Source organism: Phallusia mammillata, chromosome 1 (assembly GCF_965637545.1).
Source record: "Phallusia mammillata chromosome 1, kaPhaMamm4.hap1.1, whole genome shotgun sequence".
In the NCBI taxonomy this organism is placed as follows: domain Eukaryota; kingdom Metazoa; phylum Chordata; class Ascidiacea; order Phlebobranchia; family Ascidiidae; genus Phallusia; species Phallusia mammillata.
This window is the reverse complement of record NC_137252.1, coordinates 14,679,600-14,694,486: the sequence shown is the minus strand read 5'-3', so window position 1 is coordinate 14,694,486 and position 14,887 is coordinate 14,679,600. Positions and strand designations below refer to the sequence as shown.

The 14,887-nt window shown below is 35.3% G+C and overlaps 4 protein-coding genes across 4 annotated transcripts; 2 read left to right on the top strand and 2 right to left on the bottom strand.

The window, feature by feature from the left end:
- Positions 1 to 10: 10 nt before the first annotated feature.
- Positions 11 to 2,727, bottom strand: LOC145209362 (mitochondrial proton/calcium exchanger protein-like). Its single transcript, XM_080079672.1, has one exon. It carries the CDS (start codon positions 2,566 to 2,568, stop codon positions 523 to 525), a length of 2,046 nt encoding a protein of 681 aa, XP_079935798.1. The 5' UTR covers positions 2,569 to 2,727; the 3' UTR covers positions 11 to 522.
- A 573-nt stretch (positions 2,728 to 3,300) lies between these two features.
- LOC145209275 (WD repeat-containing protein 36-like) lies at positions 3,301 to 6,859 on the top strand. Its single transcript, XM_080079571.1, has one exon. The coding sequence runs from the start codon at positions 3,351 to 3,353 to the stop codon at positions 5,919 to 5,921; it is 2,571 nt and encodes an 856-aa protein (XP_079935697.1). The 5' UTR covers positions 3,301 to 3,350; the 3' UTR covers positions 5,922 to 6,859.
- LOC145209750 (dynein axonemal light chain 1-like) lies at positions 6,565 to 8,416 on the bottom strand. The gene is made up of 8 exons (XM_080079945.1): positions 8,270 to 8,416; positions 8,140 to 8,181; positions 7,927 to 8,036; positions 7,775 to 7,830; positions 7,626 to 7,681; positions 7,334 to 7,423; positions 7,166 to 7,256; positions 6,565 to 6,858 (listed from the first exon to the last, which is right to left on the bottom strand). Exons 1-8 carry the CDS (start codon positions 8,270 to 8,272, stop codon positions 6,734 to 6,736), a joined length of 573 nt encoding a protein of 190 aa, XP_079936071.1. The 5' UTR covers positions 8,273 to 8,416; the 3' UTR covers positions 6,565 to 6,733.
- Positions 8,417 to 10,232: 1,816 nt separating this feature from the next.
- Positions 10,233 to 11,921, top strand: LOC145209273 (tubulin-folding cofactor B-like). Its single transcript, XM_080079541.1, has 5 exons — positions 10,233 to 10,408; positions 10,524 to 10,667; positions 10,843 to 10,939; positions 11,051 to 11,242; positions 11,413 to 11,921. The coding sequence occupies exons 1-5, from the start codon at positions 10,295 to 10,297 to the stop codon at positions 11,601 to 11,603; spliced, it is 738 nt and encodes a 245-aa protein (XP_079935667.1). The 5' UTR covers positions 10,233 to 10,294; the 3' UTR covers positions 11,604 to 11,921.
- The last annotated feature ends 2,966 nt before the right edge of the window (positions 11,922 to 14,887 follow it).

Here is a 14,887-nt window from a genome sequence, read left to right as displayed (position 1 = left end):
TGTTCTAACACTGCAAGAAATTACAACAAAGAAAAGATAGACATGTTTATAATTAACACTATTAAGTAAAATAAAAAGACCAATGTTAAAAGCATTTACTTTAATGTAGCATTGAATTAGTTCAGTATAGAATTTTCACAACAATTTAACACACATGCAAAGTCACAAGATGCCTTGTGTACAGAAGTAGTAATTTCTTGTGGAACAGCAAAATTAAGAGGAACAATACACCGATACTACACAGTTACCACAAACATTTGAAGTTTACCATCATGCAGTTACACATCAAATATTTTTGTAGAACAATATGAGTTATGCTCATTTCAAACCAAGTGTTTAAAACATATGTTGAAACAAAGAAAATGACACACTTGCCTAGTTCATAGAGCACTAAAATCTACAAAATAACATCAGCATTTGCCGAACAAAATACACTTTTAAATGCTTGCACAATTAATTCTGCTCACAGAGCATGTAATAGAATCCCATTGCTCCTAAAAAAATGTCAAAATTTATTATTATTTAATTGCTTGTTGAATCCATTTCTTGTTTTTCCAGCTCTGCTTTGGGCAACAGTTTCACAATTTGCTGCAACTGTTCTTGTGTTACTTCAACATCCTGCTCATTCAACACTTTAAAGATTTGCTTGGCTTCAGTCACATTAATATGTCCGTCACTGTTGGTGTCCATGACTTTGACCACTTGAGCAAGTTTATCATCTGGAATGTCCTTAACGGTCTTAATCAGTGCTATCATTTGCTGAACAGGGACCTCATCAGGCTTAGCAGACATTTTATCTTCTTCAGCACTTGTCTCCATTTCAGCTAAAGTGTCTTCCAAGTTGGTTATCATTTTTGCAATCCTCTTATGTAGCCGCTTACTTGTCTTGGCATCCTTTTGTACAACTTCATCTTGAGATGATTTTAACTCTTCATTCAAAGATTCTACATCTGATTGGAATTCCTGATGGTCTTCTCGCAAGTCTTTCAATTCAGATTTAACAGAATCAATTTCCTCTTTGTGGTCACTGATTTTACCCATTGCATCATCGATTGCATCAATGTCATGATACGTAAGTTTGTTTTCATCATCACAAATAACTTTAGCTGTATCAACTACTACTGGTGCAGGATCCACCAAAAACTCTTCATCTTTAACAGACTCATCAGCGGGTGCTGTTTCAGTTGCAGGTGCTGGTGTTTTTTCTGCTGTTTTACTCTCATCAGCTTGTGCCTTTTCCTCAGCTACTGCTGCTTTGTATCGAGCAACATTGTCCACTCGCTCAAGGTTTAATTCTGATGCTCTGACTTCTACTTCTCCAGCCACAGTTTCAGGCAATGAAGAAATAGCCTCTTTCAGTTTTTCCTGCACTGGAACTGTTTCAGACAAGTAAAGAACTCTGCTTAAAAGCAGCAGTGAATTGGGGACATCATGATTTAAGTGCAAGTCAATCCATTCTGACAATTGTTGCTTGAGTCTGCTACGTTGCATACCAAGCGCTCTCATACCCCTCGCTTGTGATGCTGTGACTAACTCAGCAGTGGTCAAACTGTCAATACCTTCCTCTTGTATAAGGATGTCATCTCTATGAAGTTGTTGCAGTTTCATTTGCAACAAAAAGCGCAAGAGCTCATTAGTCCCAACAGCAGGAACTTTAAGCAGCCGACACAGTGCCATTAACTGCTGCCTTGGCATTTTGTCCAAAGTGATTTGATCTTCAAACAGTTTTGCATGTTTCAGAATTTCTTGATTTGTAGGTGTTGCATTTTCGTCTCGACATTTGTGAAAGAAGTTAATGAAGTCTTGCGCAGCTTCATTCTTCTTGGATGACTTTTTGGTGCGAATTGCAGTGTCTTCTACAGTGTCCTGAAGAAATTTAGCCATTTGTAGCTTTACTTTGAGTTCTTTTTTTAATCGTTGATCTTTTTTAGATGATGTTTCAAATGTTGAAGGTAGCAGATTCGGAAAAAGTTTGACAGCAATAGGAAGTGCAAGTTCAGCAAAAGGAATAATGATAAAAATTGAAAAAGGTGCCAGACGAAAGATGTCTGACAAAGCTCTACGGAATTGATTTCGTTCTCGGCGTATAACAGTTTTTCCATTCAGTAATTTCCAAACAGTCCTTGAGGCAACCTTTACATCTAAAGCCAACAAGCGAAAACCATGATAGTAGTGTTTCACTTCATTTACAACTCGAACCCAAAGGGAAGGTTTAATTTCTGCAGCAGTTTTTTCTTCTTTTACTTCAACTTTTGCAGATGTCGCAGCTTCATTTTGTTTTTGTTTTTTCTTCTCTTTTAGGGAATCCTCAACTTTCGATTTGTCATAATTGACAACGGAGCAGCGATACCACCTGTGTGTTTGGTACTGATTGTTGGGAAAAGTATCTTTTAACCTCAAAGATCTTCGCTGCAAAATACCATTTTGTTTTTGCCAGTTTGTCCAACAATTGTCAGAGGACAAGGATAGCCTGGGTTGGTGTACTATGGTTCTTGGCTGTAAGTGAATTGTACGTGAATATCTCCAACTTCTTTCAAGAGTTACAAGACCGCAATTTTTGACTAACATGCTGATAATTTAATGTCCTGTCCAAAGAAGAAAAAAATCGATTTACATCAAAACCTCTGAGAAACACAAAAAATCACCTTAAAAAGGTTTAGATACGTCTACTGTCAAGGTCGGAAAGAACGGAAGACTACGAAAGCACACTACTACGAAGTACGAAACTACCATATGTTACTGCAATGCAACATTAACAATGGTTTTCGTAACAGCTGTAAGTTTCACAAGAGTTACGTACACTATACAAGTTTTATGCTTACACAAACCAAATTGCTAACCTCCAAACATATTTATTCATTTTCTGTGGTATTTTTTTGTCAATTTTGTGTGTATTGTTTAATGTTATTGCAAAATATCAAAACATTAGTAAAAACTTAAAATTGCGACATCAAGTGGCCAATGCGCACGTGAACTTCGTAGACGTAAAGTTTTCAAAAACAAACTCGCAAAATGCGAACTGTTTCTTTACTTATCGTTTGAAAACGTTGTCGTCACTTAAAAACTGAATATCTTTGTTGTAAGTTCTTAACCTATTAACAGGGCAGGTCCAAGAAAACACTTTGTCCGCATATTCACAGTATATTGTATAATTTACATTTTTTGTTAGGTATTAGCTGGCCTAAAGAACCTGAATATATAACAGTTGCTTGTTTCTGTATAGTATTATTAAATAATCCCTAGTCGTGTCAGTTACCGACAGTTAAATGAATCACAAACATGTTCTTGTTTTGTTGTGTTTAATATCGACCTAATGTCACTGGTATTTTTTACAGTTGAAATGATAAACGATGACTAATTTGGAAAACCAAAGTAATGGAAGCAGAATATTTAAAAAATACAAAACCCTTGGTTTAATTTCATCACATATTGGTCATGTGACAAGGTTTCACAAAACACATGCAAAGCATTATGTGATTGTGGCAGTTGGGAATTCCTTCAAGTCATACAACTGTGATAAGCTTGGGTTATGTCAGATTAGCAATCCCTGCCCTTCTGCTATTACATGCATTGCTGCTGACTCTTTCTACATTTATGTCGGATGTGAAAATGTCATTTATGTGTATAAAGCAGGCCGACAGGTTCTGCAAGTGTTGGAAGGTCATGAGTGTGATGTACACCTACTTCTTCCATTTGGAAAACATTTGATTTCAGTGGATGCTTCCAGCCATGTAAAAGTCTGGCACATTACCAGTGGTGAGCTGTATGTAAGTCTAAATCTTAACGAAAGTTTTGGAATATCAACCCTGTTGCACCCAAGTACATATGTGAACAAGGTAGTCTTTGGCAGTGACAACGGCTTACTACAGTTATGGAATATATCAAAAGGAAAAATGCTTGCAGAATTTTCTCACTGGAAAGACAATGCTATTACTGCATTACAACAAAGCACAGCTGTTGATGTGATTGGCATAGGAACAGAAAATGGAGACATTGCCCTATTTAACTTGCGATATGATGCTATCATTTTAAAACTTCACAGCGAGTATGGTTCAGTGACAAGCATTAGTTTCAGAATGGATGGACATGAACATATGGCAACTGGTACTGTTATGGGTCATATATGCTTGTGGGACCTGGCTGAAAAAGTATCCATTGGCATTATGGAACATGCACACACTAAAGCAGTGGGGGCATTAACTTTTCTACCAAGTCAACCTTTGCTGCTGTCAAACTCCTCAGATAATTCCCTAAAAATCTGGGCTTTTGACAAAGGAAATTCTTCTGGTAGACTGCTTCGAGAAAGATCTGGTCATGCAGGCCCTTCAACAAAAGTTGCATTTTACAATGATATGTCCATTATATCAGCTGGATGTGATTCAACCGTGCGAAAGTTTTCATGTGAACATGTGTCTTCTGACAAGCCTCTGGGAAAGGCCATGTACCGCAATACAGTTCTACCTGCCATCTGTGATTTTCACATGAATGATGTTCGTGAAGGTCAGTGGGATGGTGCGGTAGCTCTTCACTATCGAAATCCTGTTGTCACAACTTGGAATATACCTAAAGGGCGAATGGGGTCACACAAAATTGTGCATGAAAGATTCAGAGTCAAAGGCTTTGACAAATTAAAAACAAAAACTCATTATGCAAGTTCTGTTTTCTTGACATCTTGTGGAAATTTTTGTGTTATTGGCCACAACACAGGACATGTTGATGTACACAATGTACAGTCTGGAATCCACAGGGGTAGCTTTGTTGACAATGCATGTAAAAAGTCTAAAGCCCATTGCTGTAGTGTTACAGGGATCGCGGTGGATTCATTGAATCAAATCACAGTGTCAGTGGGCACAAACAAAGAAGTGAAATTTTGGAAGTTTAAGTCCAAACTTCTTTTGGATGTTGCAAAGATTGAACATCCTCCCTCATTTGTTCGCTTTCATAGTGAAACTGGAATGATTGTGATTGTTCTTGACAACTTTTCGTTTATTATCATGGATGTTATCTCAAGGAAGTTGGTGCGCTCCTTTAGTGGACACACAGGTGCCATCATAGACTGCTGTTGGAACTCAGATGGCAAGTGGATTTTGACTTCTAGCAATGACTGTGACATTTGCATTTGGGATGTACCAAGTGGGTGCCTTGTTGACCGCATTGAAGTTAATACAATTGCTACAGGCCTAGCTATTTCTCCAAACTGTAACCTGTTAGCCACAGCTCATGTAGAAGAAACTGGAATTTGCTTATGGACAAACATGTCCTTATCAGATCCTGTTTCTTTACATTCACTTGATGATAATAATTTGTCTGTAAGTACTGATTCCATTGAAATGCATGATCTTGTTTGCCTTTCTGATTGGCCTGTTTCTAAATGGCAAGGTTTAATGACAAGTGATGTCATTCGTGCACGTAACAAACCTATTGCACCACCAAAAGCACCTGAAAGTGCTCCTTTCTTTTTGCCTTCATTGGTAACGAGCGATGTTATAGAGCAAAAAGTTAGCAATTCTGACACACAAATGGCCAATATGTCGACTTCACGATTTGTTCAAGTCCTTGAAAATTTTGACAAAAATTTAACAGACAGTAAAGCAGTTTTCGACTTTATGGAAAAGCTACAGCCTTCCACTGTTGACTTTGAAATACAAAATCTGATTGACTGGCATGGATCCTGCAGCCATGTTATTATCTTTATGAATTTTTTGGAGGCTGAATTGAGTAAAAAGAAGAACTTTGAGGTTGTTAATGCCTATTTGGGACTATTGATGAAAAAACATGCTGGAGCAATTTCCTTGGATGAAAATGTGTTGATTTGTGTTCAAAGAATCCTAACAATGGTGGAGGAAGCCAAATTCACAATGACAGGCCTTATTAATCAAAATTTGAGTGTGGTTAATTATATTAAAACTGCATTGCTGTAACAAACTTTGGTAGGACAACAAATTAAAATACATACATTGAAAAAGATTTTTTTTTTCATAGTGTTGTAATGTCAAGGATTTTTTTATATATATGTCAGTACTATGTATACGAGTAATAGCTTAGAAATAATGATAAACCAAACCTTTACCTACCAGCAAAAGATTTGGCTCTACAAAATACTGTACAATACTTGACCTACAATTAAATGTTTTGTTGATAAGTGCACCACAAAGTTACAGAATCATTAGAATCTTATGGTAAGATTCATCTTTTAAAAAACAGGTCTAAGGTTGAATTTAAAGATGTTGAAACAAACTACAATTTGTGTGTTGCGAAGGTGGCAGCATTATATTTAAACAGTTAATTTTGTGTCATTAAAGTGGTGTATTTCAATATGACAAAGAAATGTATCAGCAAACTATATGATAACATTACCATATAGTTAAGATTAAAAAAAGTGAGCTTACTTTTGGTGCCAAGAATGTCGTTAATGGACAGCAGTCTTGGAAACTATGAACACCTCCAAGGATGTGTTTACTGTGTTGTCTGTGGTTAGTATTTGGTTGGTGTCATTTTCCTGACATTTTAGTTGGTTGGTGTGATCTTCCTGGCATTGGGATTCTGGGCTGTGTATTGTGACACTTCACACAAAAAGCATATATATTTGGCGCCAGGCAATACTCTTTGCTGTGCTGTTTTTATAAATATTGCGCCACAAAAAAAAAACACCACTTATTTCATGTACAAGCATGAAAACGTAAGAAAGTATCAACAGTAGTTACAAAACTTTGATCAACAACACAGTGAAAGTTTAACTTTCTTCGTCCTCCTCTTCATTTTTAATAATCGGTGTCCCATCCAGCTTTTTAAGTTTCGGCAACTTGGCAGTGGCCCTGTCTTGCCAGGTACCTGGGTCACTCTCCTCCAGTGGGTTGCCTGTAACACACAAATGTAGGTATGTGAAAAACAAATGCCAATGAGGTTCAAGCTGCAAAGCGTAACAAGAAACAGAACACCGAAATTGGTTGTTTCTCCATGTTTCAAAAGGTTTATGCACGTTAGCAAAATACATCAAACATGTTATGTTGTAGTTTCTTGCATTAACATTTCCAATGTGAGTTCTAAACTGGACATGGGATTGTAAACATGACTTGTGAAAAGTTAACAAAAATGAAAACAGATATTGTATAGGTTGTTTTGTCATAGGTTTTAACAGTTTGTCCAAGCTTGTGTGTTTAATTACCAACAAAAAGAAGCTCCACCAGGAAAGGAAGTTCAGCTAGCTTTACAAATTCATTCATGTCCTTGACTAGATTGTTGCTCATCAACAAAACCTAGTAAACAAAAACAAGGAAAAGGGTTGTAACAGTTAACACTAATTTGCAATAGATATCAATTTTCAGTACCAAACCTTTAATTTTTTCAGTACATGTATTCCTTTAAGTTTTTCAACTGAGTTGTATGAAATCCATAGTTCTTCAAGTGAATCCCCTACTGCTTCCTGTCCACAAAAATTATTCTTGGTCAAATGACCGCAAAAAAACACATAAAATGATTTTCTTTGGGTTGATTTACTTGAACCGCAATGGAACAAGAAATGTTTTTCGAAATGATTTTAATTAAAGTTAATTTACACAGTGATACAGAAACTAAACAAACATTTAATGATTTTGGTTGCATGTAACATTGTTCTTTCTACTTACCAATCCAGTGAGATTCTTGATGTTGTTTCTCCCGAGTGACAATATTTTTAAATTTTCTGCAAGTTGATATTGTATTCAAATTGTTACAATGAGAATAGTTAATCAAACAGTAGAAACCCTATGTTAATAGTTCTTAACAAAATACTTACTTAAACCATTGAGGTTTGCTACTTTTTCAATACAGTTTGTGGAAAGACATAACTTTCTGCAAACAAATATATTCCAGTTAAAGCAATGCTCAAACCAGATAAAGTTCAGGACTACAGTTATTAAAACTTAATAATTTGTAATTAATACACACTCGCAATGGGTAAGTGTTGACAATGAGGCATCCATTTTTTCAATTGGGGGACATTGTTGATAAAGTTTGACTGCTTTAGAATCTGCAGCTTTTTCACCATTTTTTTCTTCCTGTAAAAAGTTCAAACATATCAGGACTAAAATACAATTAATGTAAAACAAATTTAGGATGATACTTTTGTCACATACTAACAAGCTTAAACAACAAACTTACCCATTTAGACAAGGCTTCTTTAATGCTAGTTCCCTTTGATCCCTGTTTTCAAAGAACAGGCATATTTAATTGCATGTTATGAATAATTGAAACAAATAATTACATTGCTGCACACTATACTTATACATACCATTGTAGGTTGTATTTTCAATCCAAATGTCACTATAAAAAATCCTCCAAAGGCACGCAGTTTATTGCCAACACACAGAGCAAGACAAATATTACTTTGTTTAAATGTAATATTTATTTTAACAGTCTAAACAAAAGCATAAAACATAAAACTTTAAATGGATTTTGCTGGAACCTAAAGCAGAAGCGTCAACATTTGGCCCTCAATGAGTTTATGTGTGGCCTGCGAAGTAACTTTTAGAAGTTCTGTGTTTTACTCAGGCGGAATACCCTGTCAGAAGTAAGTTTATCATTCTCTATTGGTACTTGGTAGTATATGCAATGTTTTAATAGGATGATCAAATCAGTGTTTCATAACGGAACGGAACGTTATACCGGAACGAAATAAATAATTTTTGGCTCAAATACCGGAACGAAATACAGAAATAAAAAATATTCAAAATACCGGAATGAAACGAAATACCGTTATTTTTTATTCCGGTATTTCGTTCTGGACATTTGACGTGAAACAATTGCTGAAAATTTCGCGCCGGTAAACTGTAATAAAAATTGAAGCTCCTACAATTTACATCCGTTTGACCATTATTGACAAACGCTATGTGACGTAACAACTACTGACAATAATTCTTATGTGTTGCAACTTTCTTTCTTTTTTCGCTGAATAATTATAAAGACCACAAAGACATGTTCTTTTGTTAAGACCGAAATACCGAAAAATACCGTTATAAATTTATTTCGGTCAGACCGGAACGAAATGAAAATATCGTTCCAGAACGAAATAAATAATTTGCTCAGAACGAATAACGTTATTTGGTTTCGTTCCGTTCCGGTATGAAACACTGGATCAAATAAACCCATCTTTAGAATCAGCAGTTGCGATTGTTGCGTCATTGCAATGCCATTGTTTTTACACAAAGCAATGAAGCACAGTTGGTTCTTTCACTCTGCTACACTGTATATCTGTTTGTTATTTAATACCATATTGTTTTTTAAAGTATTTACTGGTATTAATGAACATTTACCTTTTTAATCATGTAATGTTTTTTGTAGAGTGCGGCCCTCGACTAAGTTAAAAATTTGTTTTTGGCCCTCAAAGTTGTTTCAGTTTGACACCACTGACCAAAAGCGTTACCATGGCTTCAAAAACTCATGATGATAAATTGACGTAACCGTTGTATGTTCTTGACTTAAATAATTACCGGCATGTGTTTAAAAAAAATTAGTGGAATCAAAAACGTTCACAGTATACCTTGTTTCATTTACTTTTGTAGTTACAAAACCAGATTTCCCCAAAATAAAAATAAATAGTGTCATTTTTTAACCGCTGTTTTTCCACTACTTTCAAAAAATGCGATTCTTCGTTTTTCAAGCAAACCAGAAATAATCCAGAAATTCAATTGTAATGCCTTGTTTATTTTTATCTACCGCCAAACTTGTCTTTAAAAGAGATGTACTGCAACATAAAGTTTTGATGGTTGGATTTAGGGTATGCCCCATATTTGTGGCGTGACAAAAATATGTCTATCGGTATCGGTTTGTTACAAAAATGGGGGGCAAATGGCCCAATGTGCAATGACAATAAAGAATACTTTCTTGTGTGTTCCTATAACTACTTGTGTGCAAGTTTTAAAATTGATTTTGTATTTTAAAAATTTGTTCTATATGTGGTCACAATATATTTCATATATTTGTTGCTAAAAGTTTGTTAACAAATGGATAAAATGCTTAAAAACACAGCAAAAATGACAATTTAGTTTAAAATTTGAGTTCAAATAGTATTTGACCGGCCTATTGAAATACTTGCAAACCCTAAAAAGTAGTAATATATGTATATTTGTATATATATGTATTGTTGTACTAAATGTGTTTGCGGCTATATGTGGCACATGCGATATGCAAATTGTTTTCACATACATTATGTGGTGATCCCTCAAACTATGGATTTTTTTTTAAAATACTGATAATATTTTATTTATCAGTATTTGGAATATAAATAATTTAGCAGTGTATTTTTTAAAACGAAAAGATGGATGCTTATGTAAAAACCAGCAGCGCTGTGCATGTTAGAGTTAGTAGTAATTTGAATAGTTTTTCCTATGAAAACAAATTTGACAAGTCTTTAACTGTGGATGGACTTAAGGTGGGATTATTTTTTTTTAAGAGTGACTGTACAAATCAAATTTTTGAAAGAATGTATATTTTTGTATTGCACAACATTTGTGTGACCTTTTAATGTTGAGAATGGTTTGATACAGAGAAAGCTGGTGTTGATCACAGGATGTCCAGAACAGTTTATGGAGATTGAAGTGTTTTCCAGTGATGACAAACATTTGTTTAACCTCAATGAATCTGAACGATTGATTGGATCATACCAACTTGATGATGGAATGAGACTAAATGTTGGTTTGCATTTGTGTCTGATAATTTTGCTGAAAAGGGTCTAAAATAAACCTTGGTGTATTTTTGTGTCACTTTACAAACATACTTATAAGTTAAGATGACAACCAACAACCACACCGGTTCAACAATGACAGTTTTTACTTTTTCTGTGTTGTTTATTAACTTTTTGTGTAGGTTGTGAACAAAAATCCCCAGAGCCAGGAAAATTATACTGATGTATCACAAGTTGAAAAATATAACATGCCAGATGATGAATACAACAAAAAAAGAAGTAGGTTTAAAAATGTTGCTTTGAACAGCTAAATTATGTTTTTTTTGTTTGGTTTTCCTTTAAACTTGGGTCTTGATCGCTTTGATTGAAAGTATTTTTTACCCTATCTAGACACGGTTCGTTCTTTCCTGAAACAACAGAAGGAGGGGAAATATAATCCTGAACTGGAAAAGCAGAAACAGGAACAAGCAAGACAAAATGCTATGATAAATGAAGAAGCTTTGAAAAGTATTTCTTTAAACTCTCGATGTGAGGTAACAGTACCAGACCAAATGATTAGGAGAGGAACTGTTAGGTTTATTGGTAAGTTATTGCAAAAAGTTGGTATGTGTTGTGCCTTTGTTAAAATGTATTTGTTCAAGTTTAGTTTGAAAAGTTAATTTTTTTGTCAACATGCACATATTTAGGTTAAACAGTTTTCAGCAATATGTAATAGAATATTTTTTTGTTTAAAAAAGTTTGATAATGTTCAGGAGAAACAGAATTCAAGCCAGGTATTTGGATTGGAATTGAGTATGATGAGCCATATGGAAAACACAATGGAACTGTAAAAGAAGTGTCATACTTTTCTTGTCAACCTGGTTATGGTGCATTTGTTGCCCCCAAGTGTGTTAAATGTGGTGATTTTCCTGAAATGGAGATAGATGATGAAGATGAAATGTGAATAAACTAATTAGCATTATCAAAAAGCACCACTGTGCAGTTTTAAAATCAATGATTGGCTGGTAAATACACCAGGATACTGACTGTTTGTGTTAAATGGATTCCTGCTGCATTATCAAACATGAATTTAGTCATTACTATTTTTTGAACAAAAATATGCTATATCTAATAAAATAGTTATCCTAATTGTATACCATGTAACCAAACACACTTCTATTCTCTTTATTTGCTGTTGTTGCATGATTTCAATATGTGTCCTGTTTTTTACAATTATTTTCGTACAATGTAAGTTTCAATTAAATGTTGCTGTTAACATGTATTCCTAAATTGCCGTTTTTGTTTAAGTTTGAATTAATCAAAGATGAAGTTGTACCCAATCACATGAATATTTTACTCTGTGATCTAAAAGAGGCACATATGTAGTTGGGACACATACCTGCACCACATCCAAGAGAAAAGTATTGTAAGACAAAATGCAAGAGGATTGGGGGTTGTATTTAAAGCCACCAACTGTACAAACCTGCATTTCAATCCTAGTGTTTTAAAAAACCTTGTTTAGACTAAAACTCGTTTCATTTGAGTACCTCATATTTACTACTTTGCTGTTTTTTGAGAAAGTTTACAAAACACACCCATGAAATTCAATTGTTGTGAAAACGGGCATATTTTTGGGGCTCCTCTAAAATACGCAAACTACGCAATCTACTTATAAAACGTATGTAACTTTTAAAAAGGTTGACGGTTAGGGCTTTTAGGGTCTGGGTGAGGGTTTATAATAAAAATAACACTATAATTTAGTTACAGATGCCCAGTTTGGGCTTAATATTCACATATGTGTTGAGAGTGGTGCTTATCACCGCATGGTACCGCATGTTAACACTTTCAGGCCCAAAAGGTATCTGGGATTTAATAGAAAATTAGGCCCAAAAGGTATCTGGGATTAAATTGTAAAGTTATTTTTGTTATAAACCCTCACCAAGACCCTATTAGTCCTAACGGTCAACATCCTAGTTAGTTTTTTTAGTAGATTGCGTATTTTAGAGGAGCCCATATTTTTGTGGCTTCGGGTACTTGACAGCTTGTTTGTTACTTTATAAGTTGCGATTATATGTCGGGTATGTACATATCCACTAAAAAACTCGATCAGTTTCGCATCACATCAAACACGAGACACAGCAACCTGACTCAAATAGCGGTGGACATGCCGTGCAGAAAGCGTTTGTTTGTAAAAGTCTTGTAATCCACGTATTTTGCATTAACGAAATCTGTTTGACTGGCGTTTTTTAGTCTAAAGCAGGGGTCACCAGCACTTTTGGAGGCAAGAGCTACCTCAAGACCACCATATAACCCCAGGTCTACCACTACCAGGTCAAAACATTACAGTAAACATGTTTAAAAATATTTTATACAAAGCTGACAACAATTTGTAAAAGTCCTTCGGGGACAATAAAAAGTGACTAAAATGTCCCCTCTTTAAGGGGCGCACCAGCTTAAACATGTTGCTAGTTGAATAAATTTGCTGGCGATTGTTTGTTTTTTGAGATTTTCCCGAGAACATGGTTGGGCAATTAATTTGGACAGGAGAAACTTGAATGACGTATGGCGACGGGCCCAACCTTTCAACTTAATTGGTACATGATTTTATTTCAACTTGTTCGTTTTCACACCTCTTATACCAGCATATTCCAAATTGCGTTTTAGTTTAAATTTTGTGGGGAATGTATAAAAGTCTACTCTGTCTAAAAGCCCTTTTTCCCTACCGAAAGGGCAAAAAAGAAGGCGATTGTTTGCGCATAATCGTAGTATTATTAACTTGTCTGTGATGTAACAAACTTTTCTTAGATTAACTAGATCAAGGGTGTTCAACCCGTGGCCCGCAGGAAGGTTCGAGTGGCCCGGGCGGTATTTTTCGAAATTACCTATATTATGAACCTTAACGCCTGCCCAACTTATGGCGATCTTACATGGCGAGGATTGGCATTTATTGTTTGCATTATTTCTTTGTTAATGGAGTAATACACGACTGTTCACGTTACTTTTATTACATCACAATGCATGTTGTTACGCATCACATTTTCTGCATTGTTACGTCCACAATCTTACTCTTGCTTCAAGAGTCAGTCAGTCAGAAATATGTCTTGCCTTATTGAGGTTCATCTGTTATCATATCAGAGACTCGTGCAAAACGCATTTAGTAGTGAAATATCTTCAGCACTCTGCGGTGATATAGATTATGCCAAATAAGAAACGAAAAGCAAGTAACGCTAACAGAATATCCTAAGAAAAGTGGACACGTGGACAGCCATTTTAAGATTACAAATTAGCAGTAAACACTCAAGTGGCCCGCCCATTTATTTGTAAACCGCATGTGGCCCTTTGGCCAAAAAGTTGAAAACCCCTGAACTAGATAGATAAACTTAATCCTGCATGAGTGCATGTTGCTGCAGTAATTCAATTGGATTGTAACTCTCACCTGAAGCTTTTGTGTTGCTGATGAAATTTAGTGGCCCACATCTACTCACGAGACAAGAACTTTCAATAATCTGTTTGGGGCGATTTAATTCCAGAGCCACGAAAAGGGGCGATTTCGCAAAGGTTGAAGATCACTGGTTTATACCAAGGTTTGTTTACCATTGCAGTCAATTTAATGACCTTGATTGCCAAAATCGAAAGTTCAAATAGTGTTTTTTGTTCAAATTTTATCCATGGTCTGTGGAACAACGCTTTAATGCAGGGGTTCCCAACTGGGGGTACCCTTAGGGGTACGAAGATGCTTGGGCCAAAAATCACTTTTCAAACAGATTTCACAGCACAGTTTTATTTTGGAATTGTAAATGATATCATGCCATTACGGTCTTTGCTATAAAAAAACAATTGTTGTTATTTAGCAAGAAGCCTCATTGTTACATAACAATGTTGTTTTCACTTGCTGCCAGCATTAAACAACAAAGTACAAAGTTAGGGAAAAAATGCGCAGATAAAGGGGCATCCAATGTAGTCTTGCTGTAAATCTGCTACAAACGGTTTACTACCCACCTCTAGAACTATAACGAAAGTAGGGGGAGGCAAGGCAAAACGGGCACTGCATTGTTTTCTTAATTAAATGAACTGTCGCTACCATTTTGTTTTGCGTAACTAAAATTAAGACTAATAAATGTTATGTAAAAGTTTGAAAAAACTGTTGCTCTTTCTAGAAGTCTAAAATAGAAAAAAATCTAAAATATGATAGCCTAATTTTATTCTTATTATGGGATAAGGCTAATATGGGATAAGAACCTACGACGT

Excerpts from the sequence above, each read along its gene's own strand:
- LOC145209275 (XM_080079571.1), top strand. The coding sequence starts at position 3,351 with ATGACTAATTTGGAAAACCAAAGTAATGGAAGCAGAATATTTAAAAAA.
- LOC145209362 (XM_080079672.1), bottom strand. The coding sequence starts at position 2,568 with ATGTTAGTCAAAAATTGCGGTCTTGTAACTCTTGAAAGAAGTTGGAGA.
- LOC145209273 (XM_080079541.1), top strand. The coding sequence starts at position 10,295 with ATGGATGCTTATGTAAAAACCAGCAGCGCTGTGCATGTTAGAGTTAGT. Across the intron at positions 10,940-11,050 it reads TGAATACAACAAAAAAAGAA|ACACGGTTCGTTCTTTCCTG; the intron begins GTAGGTTTAAAA and ends TACCCTATCTAG. Across the intron at positions 11,243-11,412 it reads AGGAACTGTTAGGTTTATTG|GAGAAACAGAATTCAAGCCA; the intron begins GTAAGTTATTGC and ends GATAATGTTCAG.
- LOC145209750 (XM_080079945.1), bottom strand. Across the intron at positions 7,831-7,926 it reads TCAACACTTACCCATTGCGA|AAAGTTATGTCTTTCCACAA; the intron begins GTGTGTATTAAT and ends ATTTGTTTGCAG. Across the intron at positions 6,859-7,165 it reads GGTGGAGCTTCTTTTTGTTG|GCAACCCACTGGAGGAGAGT; the intron begins GTAATTAAACAC and ends TGTGTGTTACAG.